The sequence below is a fragment of the Lutjanus erythropterus genome, chromosome 20, assembly GCF_056507025.1.
Source record: "Lutjanus erythropterus isolate fLutEry1 chromosome 20, fLutEry1.hap2, whole genome shotgun sequence".
NCBI lineage: Eukaryota > Metazoa > Chordata > Actinopteri > Lutjaniformes > Lutjanidae > Lutjanus > Lutjanus erythropterus.
The window spans coordinates 31,315,001-31,323,475 of NC_139336.1; the positions used below are offsets into that span (position 1 = coordinate 31,315,001).

Here is an 8,475-nt window from a genome sequence, read left to right on the forward strand (position 1 = left end):
ATGAGGCTAGCTGCTATACATATACCTCTCCAGGAGTCTTGCTATGAACGTACAGTTAAATGTGAGTTTCTTGCTGGGAAATTATGAGGAAACTGTGGGAAAATAAAGTGTTATCACAAGAGATCATTTTGACCAGTTGCCTTTAAGGAAAAAAAACCCTCAAAATGTAATTACACTGAACAATGAGCCCAGGAAATCAGCATTTAATTTGTCCTCTGTGGTTTATCTTCCTGCAGCATCATCAATTAAAAGTCATTAAAGGACTCTTCCTCTGCGTTTCCATTTCATTCCCTCCTCTGTGGGTTTCTATTTGAAAAGAATGAAGGCTTTACCGTCCTTGTCTTCCACATGAGTGAAGCTGCTGCTACTCGTCATAATGCCTCCAGCCTTCTGTGTTATGTAATACATGAAACCAGCTATATATCACCAACTTAATCTCTGTGTGGGGGGTTGGAGTAGTGATGGCAGCGGGGAGAGGAAAACGTCTGTGTTGTAGTTTTATGTTCCCGGGTTGTGCTGGTGCCAGCAGCCTTCGCCGATAACAAAGTGCCTCAGTCGGCTGAGCTGTGCACCGTGCAGCATCCTCCTGGGTTTGAGCACATCCCAGGACCCACGTCATGCACTATGTGACCTTTTTCGCTAATTGCTCCTCTTGCATCAGCTATAAAATTAACCCCACATCCCTCAAAATACCGCTTGCAAAAACATGCCAGTTCTGCAAAGCCTCACTGGGGAAATTTCAAAGGACTTGGACAACCATAAATGATTTGGTTGGAAGGCAAACCTCCAAACAGAGATGCAGCAACAAAAATCTGGAAAGCATTTACAGTAATAAACTCCTAGAATCTAATTATAGCTGTTGTTTCAATAATCCACCATGGTGACAATTAATCTATCATGATGATATGAATATTTCATAGAGCAGTTCTCACTGGAAAGCGATCATCTACAGTTTATTCAGTATTTGTTGTGTTTTCTGTGAAGCAGCTGTGGTGCTGATGCTGATTTTAAAAGAGCTGTCCGTGGTGCTGAAAGCAGGTCCTGGACCAAAAACAGCACTGGAGGACAAACACTACACTTTTGTTAACATTATCTGTCGAAGCCGTTAAAAGAATTGGCTTCATGTGAAAAATCAGCTCAATATGACAATGCAGCTTAAATCAAACAGGAAGACATTCCTGTGCAAAAGCTATTTACAACAAAGACAGCACACATTGTATTTGCTCTAGAGCTGCAAATTAGTGCAGACCGATAAATCGTATTTTCATCATCATCTCGAAATTAACACACACGATTAAAACACGTCGAGAGAGATGCTGCATGTGAACATTTGACCTATCAGATGGAATCCGAGGTACCTGCGCCATGCATTCACATTATTTGGCCAATCAGATGAAGCCCCGTGTGGGTGTCGACCATCCTCAGATTAAATTATGTCTGTTGCGAGGTCAGCCAATGCAAAGGCTGAGGGGGGAGAGATGTGTGAGGAGAATGTGGCTCCTTTTTGGAATTATTTTGGATTCAGAAGAGACGACATGCAACAAAGTTACTGAGAAAAACATGCTAAACAGGAAATACAACCAATCTCCATAACCACCTGCAACACAACCATAAAGAACTACACAAACAATTAAAAACTAGCTGAACCACAAATATCGAAACGTCAGAAAGGTACAGGAGCTGTATAGCCAACATGCACACCTCAATATCTGTTTATTTATATTGTTATTGCAATAATGAACAACGTTACGCACATAGCAGATTTTCCTCATATCACTGCAAATCCCCGTAAGACAATTCAATTCTAAATAGAGCGCTGAGTTTTTATTATAAAGTCTCTGAAGACAGAATCTGCCGAACATCCTCGCCTCCACCTGAACTGACTGGGCTCATAAGAAGGTTTCACTCAGCCGGCACTGCGTGTGTTGGGGACTGGAGACCAGTAAAGCTCCCTGCTTTGTCTCGGGTAATTAAGACTCATGGGAGACTCAAATAAAGATTGGGTGACAGGCGCAGAGGGGAAAAGGGCTGAATTTAGATTTCAGATTTGTAAAATGTCTTTTTCTCTTTTGAAAAATGGTTAAAAAAATTACTGGAATCATTAATTGATTATCAAAATAGTTTGCAATTAGTTTACTTTCGATCACCTACTGGATTAAATGACTAATTGCTGCATGGTCCTGAAGCAGTTAGTCTAAAATTGATGAGTTGATCAATAAAATATCAATCAGCAACAATTCAGATTAACCGTTCATTTAAGTCCCCTGCAAAAACACCAGATATTCACTGTTTTCAGCTTATAAACTGTACATTTGCTGATCTGCTTTGCTTTTGCATCATTGTCAGTTGAATATCTTTCAATGTTTTTGACTGTTTTGACGCAAACAACTTGGACAAACTGAATGATTTATTGAAAACAATGTACTCTGCAGTCCTAAAACAATATCTACCAGCTCCAAATCAAAAGACTATACAACATATTTACTTCACAACTCAGTCAAAGAGGAAAATAAGAGAGACAGAGTCCCCAAATGCAGCCAAACACATCTCAGCTTGTATCTTTTACTTGGTGGATTCCTGTAATTTCCATTTAACCTTGCTGCTGTCTTTGCTTCAGAGTTGAGCATCTTCATTATTTTACACAATAAAAAAACCTCTGAGTTGAATTTAAACTAGACTTGCACCGATTAATCGGCAATGCTCGGAATCGGGCCGGTCAGCGTCACAAATCCGGTTCTGTGCCCGTCATTGTCACACACATGTTCTGCACGATGGTCACGTCATGCACGCAGCAGACCGTGACGTCAACACAGCGCTGATAACGGCTACACACTCAGACACACGTCTGCTTGAAGCTGGTGTCAGCGACAGATTCCAAGAACAGGATAAAAAGAAGACAGACAGTCTACAACGAGACAGAGCAGCTGACAATGTCGCAAAACAGCCGTAAACTCTCTCGCACTTCAGGCTAATGCTAGCAAGCTAGCAGCAGACTGCTGTTCACAGAGGGACAGTTAAAATCTCACCTCCTGTTCTGGCTGAAGAATAAACAACCTGTGTTGATGTGTCTCCTCAAACATTTTCTCATCCAGACACGTTTAACTTCTGTTTGTTTTTCTCACGGCAAAGTTTTATTTCAAACTGTTGCACCGCGTTAGTCTCCGGTTTGTTTACATCTGCTTCCACAAAAGATCACGTGAAATCGCGTCCCACGAAATCCCGCGATATTGATATTGATATTGATATTGATATCGCGAGATCACGTTCACCCAATTCATAATCTTAATATAAAATTATAACAAGGCCTGGTTGTAATCTGGATGATTTTGGAGAAAGTATTAAATGAATATTTAATAGTCAGTGTCTAATTATGAACATATTTACAAGAAAAGTTGCAAAAATGTTTGTGAATGCTGTCAATTACAGTTCTTAGAAAGACTGAAAATCGGAACCGGCCAAAATCGGTCAGAATCAGAATCAGAATCGGTAGGTCAGACCCCTCAAAAATCGGAAATCAGAATCGGCTAAGAAAGTTGAAATCGGTGCAAGTCTAATTTAAACTGACAGAAAAGACTGTGAAGGCTGGGTTGAACTGAGGTGACGGGCATAACTCTAGATGGAGACTTTCTGCAAGGACGAATTATGAAAGCAGCATCAAAAAAACAAAAAAAAAAAAAAAACACTGACGGTAGAAGGATGATGGATGAATTCAATTAGTGTCCTGTGACATTCTCTCATGCCATTAGCACAGTGTAGCTCAACAGCTTGTCTACCACTAAGACCGTCCTTGTCCCTGAGTCACACCTGCCAGGCATGCATCAAAAATCTAATCCACCTGAGAGGAAAGGTGTCATGTCAAACTATCAGTGTCTGGATGTACAGCGAACTCCTTCGACACCCACATCCCATCACAACCTGTGCAGACACATTATAATTTGGCTCCATTTCACCTGTGTGCTGCTGAAGGTAAAAACAAAACCCAAACAAGCTTTAAACAGCTGATGTGCATTGTGAAATAATTGATGTCTGTCTGCCATTTAGAAGTCTTCTGTACTTCGGTATCGATCGCCTGTGCTGACCGTAAGCAGCACTTCGCAAACAGAGAGAGAACAAAGCCAGGAACAGAGCTGTGGGAGTGAAATCATCACTCCTATGTTGCTGCCAAAATTTGCAAAAAGGCGATTAAAAATACAAAGGATTCGATGACAAGCAAAAAGATTACTGGACTCATTGAAATTTGACATAAAACTACTTTCTAAGAGGTGAATATCTGAAAAAGAGACAAGGATGAGATGGAGAAAATAAGTGTTGTGACATGTGAACACACAAGACAGCTGTAAGTGTGTGTTGCTTTAGGCAGACAAACACAACGGGCCACCGGGGGGGGGTTGGAGGAGAGGACCAGAGGAGCAGGGGGAGGATGGGAGGACCTGAGTGACGTCGCTGCAGCCGGACGGGGACAGCACACGCATTTACATTGACACACACAAACGCAGGATGCTCCTCTGCAATCTGTTTGACATCTTTACTACGTGAAGGTTTGTTTCGCTCTGATCTAACACTCCCTGGGAATAATCTTTGGGTTTTTTTTCCCTTGTATACCTCCTGTCATGATCGTCTGAACCGCCGGTCCCTCTGGTGATGCAGCATAATTAGGCACAAGCTGTTTCCATGACTACCGCTTCTACTACAGCTGAGTGAGAACAGCGAAACCTGGCCCTCCTAATGAGTGTTAGGAGAATGTTTTAATAACGCTAATTACTCGACAAAAGAAAAAAACTCTTGTGGTTTCAGCTTAAAACAAAGAGCACTGCTCATAAAAATGTCTGATTTCTTCACTGGAGGGATACGTACACATTGAAGAGCCATGCAAAGGCACAAACAAATGTCAAGAGCAATAGTTTGTTTTATAAATTTCAGGTTGTAATATTTATATTGGGGATTCTTTGAGTTCAGATATTAACTTTCTTTAGGGGGAGCTGTGGGCAGAATATAATATCCATAAGCATGTTTTCACCAGTGTATAACCACATTAACATAAGAATCGTTGTGTTTTACTTCCTTAGAATGAGCCATTCTAAGTCTAAAGAAAGTGCAGGTCAAACACTGACTCTAGATATGGTTTTCTGTGAGTTTTGTGGCCACCATAGGTTCTCCTACAAGCTGAGAGTGAGATGAGGTGCAGCAAGCTCACTACCAGACTGTTGGTGATTTGAGGGGGGAGTGCCATCCTCCTTGTTGGCAAAATGGCCAAAATCTATCACGCAAGTTGTAGAGCGTGCAGGGACAGAGGCTGCCTCCCTGAGGTTTCTGCAAGTTACAATCTGTGGCCCCGACCACGGCTCTGAAATACCATTGGCCTAACTGTGCTGTGTATTGATGACTCCATGGCGCTGTCCGTGGTGCTGAAGTAACCGATGGTTTGCAATTGCACCTTTTTCTCTCTGTTCTGCTGTCAGTTTCATCTAACATCTTTAATGTTCTCTAAATAATACACTATAAATACTCAATTGAGATAACAATGATAAATGTGTTCACGTCTAATTAGATCTACCAGAGAGTGATCGATCCATCACAAATCTGAAATCATTCGCTGCACAGATGGATCCCCCCCCCTTCTGTCTACATTTTGTTGTGGCCTTGTTTAGTGTGGGGGTTGAGCTCAGCTGGCTCAGAGCTGCAGTATAGGCTAGAATCTGACCTTGCAGGAAATACTGCTGAATCACACACACTTGTGTAAGAAGTCTCTGAAACCACGCAAAAAAAAAACAACTTCTGATCAGGTGAAATACAAGCAAGAAGAAGGGCTGACCAACAGATAGCTGGTGTGACACCCGTGTTGTTGCCTGCATTTAGTAAGCCTCACTTACAGCATAAGCACGGGGCAGACAGATGGATGAGCTGAGCTGGAAGGGCTCAAAGCTCAGGTGGACTGTCTCTCTCCCCCACTGTCTCACTCTGTCTCTCTGCAAGGTCATACTGCAGCATAACAGATCAGATTTGCTCCCCTTGTATCACCATCATCAGCTCTGACAGAAATGAAATTGTGCATGTTTGTAAGACCCAAACCTCTCTGGTCTGCACACACGCAGACACAGCAAGCATCAGTGTGCGCCCTTTGCCTGTTCAGGATTAACAACAAAATGGTAGCACTGCCACAAGAACAACAACACATCCACCAGGCCGCCTGTAACTCTATCTGCTGTAGAGGAAGTGAGCATCCAACAGAAATCTGTGGTTCCATCAGGGCATCATGCAGCTAGAGGTGGTTTCTCCTATAAAACCAAGTTATTTAACATAAATGTGTGGTTCCATGAATGCATCATATAGCCAAAGGTGTTTTTCTATATTAAATACAAGAAATTTAGTAGAAATTTCAGTTATTTAACATAAATGTGTGGTTCCCTAAATGCATCATGCAGTCTGAAGTGTTTTCTCTTATAAAAACAAGCTTTTAAACAGAAATGTGTGGTTAATTGAATGCATCATGCAGCCGGGAGTGATCCCTCCAATTAAATACAAAGTTATTTAACATAAATGTGTGGTTCCGTGAATGCATCATATAGCCAATGGTGTTTTTTTTATATTAAATACAAGAAATTTTGTAGAAATTACAGTAATTTAACAGTAATCTGTGGTTCCCTAAATGCATCATGCAGCCAGAGGTGTTTTCTCATATAAAATCAAGTTATTTAACAGAAATATGTGGTTCCTTGAATGCATCATGCAACCAGAGATTGTTATTCATATTAACTACCAAGTTATTTAACAGAAATATGTGGTTCCATGAATGCATCATGCAGCCAGAGGTGGTTTTTCATAATAAATACTAAGTTACTTAACAGAAATGTGTGGTTTCCTGAATGCACAATTTAGCCAGAGGTGGTCTTTCATATTAAATGCAAAGTTATTTAACAGAACTGTAGGATATTTAACAGTAATGTGTGGTTCCCTGAATGCATCATGTATCCAGAGGTAGTTTCTGGTATTAAATACCGTGTTATGTAACAGATATTTAAGTTATTTGACAGAAATTTGTGGTTCTCTGAATGCATCATGCAGCCAGAGGTGTTTTCTCTATTAAATAGAGTTGGTTTCTCGTAACAAATACCAAGTTCTTTAACAGAAATTTGTGGTTCAGTGAATGCATCATGCAGCCAGAGTTGGTTTCTCTAATGACTACCAAGTTTTTTTTAACAGAAATTTGTGGTTCCATGAATGCATCATATATCTAAAGGTGGTTTCTCATTATTTAACAAAAATTTAAGTTATTTAACAGTTATTTCAGTTTGTTTTTCTTAACAGAAATTCAATTTGTTAAACAGAAACGTTTGGTTCCTGAACGCATCATGCAGCAGTTGACAGATAAACTTCACTGGGGATTTATTACGGCCTAACAAAATAATCTCCTCGCCTTGGTGCCATGTCCATGGAGGAAGAGAGGAGGTAAAACTGGTGAAATGTGCACCGATGTGGACCCTCACTGAAGCCTGTGTGATGGATTTAACCCTCCGTGTGAAGGGGGATGGGGACTGGGATGCGTAAAGTGACCGCAGCCGCTTGTGTGATGCACCGGGCCGCGCCAAACACGCACTGCAGCCTGGAGAGAAAAAAAAAGAAAAAAAAGCTACTTACTTCCCGACGAAGTTCTCCAGCACCGAGCTCTTCCCTGCGCTCTGGCCGCCCACCACCGCGATCTGCGGCAGGTCCAGGTTCGCGTTCTGCCCGATGGCGGAGAAGGCATCCTGCATGCGGTTCACCAGAGGAATCAAATCCTCCATCCCCCGGTTCCCCATCTTTGCGGTGCACTAATAGGCAGCTCCTTGTTAGAGCAGCAGGGAGGGATTTATGTCTTGTTTTTCCTCTTCTTTTTCCTCTCCACCCTCGCCCTTTAAGAGGGTGTTTTGGATTGGCTCACTTTTCGGTTTGCTCCTTCATTGACTGCACCTCCTCCTCCTCCTCCTCCTCCTCTTGCTCTTCCTCGGTGTGTCAGATCACCTCAGCTCAGATAGGACTCCTCTCTCCACCACCGAACATGTACACTCCTCTCCACCGAGCTCCGCACCGCAGGGGGGGAGGATGAGGATGATCTCTTGTATTTTCTCAGGAGATATCCCTGCAGTTCTCGTCACGCACCGCCGGGTGGCGACACTGGGATACTTTCACTGTACTGCTGCCTGTCAGTTTGAGCTCTTTTCACAGTGCAGGGATCTCCTCTTGATCCGCTCTGCTCTTGTTTGAGTGCATTTAGAAAAGGAGCACATCCCAAATCTGTCATCTTGTTTGTAATGTTGTTGTCCAAACAGATATTTTTGTGTGATGAACAGATCTGTCCATGGTGCTGAATCTGTTAGCACCGTGGACAGAGGCCAGGGGGCACTCTGCAATTTTGCCTCTGTTTGTTTTAGTAATCCAGTCCTGTAGAGTTTTTATCCAGAGTGTGGTCCAACAATTTGGTCCAGAGCAAGACTATGT

The 8,475-nt window shown here is 42.2% G+C and overlaps 1 protein-coding gene across 2 annotated transcripts in view; it reads right to left on the reverse strand.

The window, feature by feature from the left end:
* The window catches only part of dnm1a (dynamin 1a), a 73,468-nt gene extending 65,384 nt beyond the window's left edge, over positions 1-8,084 (reverse strand). For both annotated transcript variants that reach the window (XM_084745636.1, XM_084745635.1), the window contains exon 1: positions 7,636-8,084. In XM_084745636.1, coding sequence (XP_084601762.1) covers positions 7,636-7,796 — 161 coding nt within the window. In that variant the 5' untranslated portion in view covers positions 7,797-8,084. The remainder of the gene's footprint in view (positions 1-7,635) is intronic.
* Between the last annotated feature and the right edge of the window lie 391 nt (positions 8,085-8,475).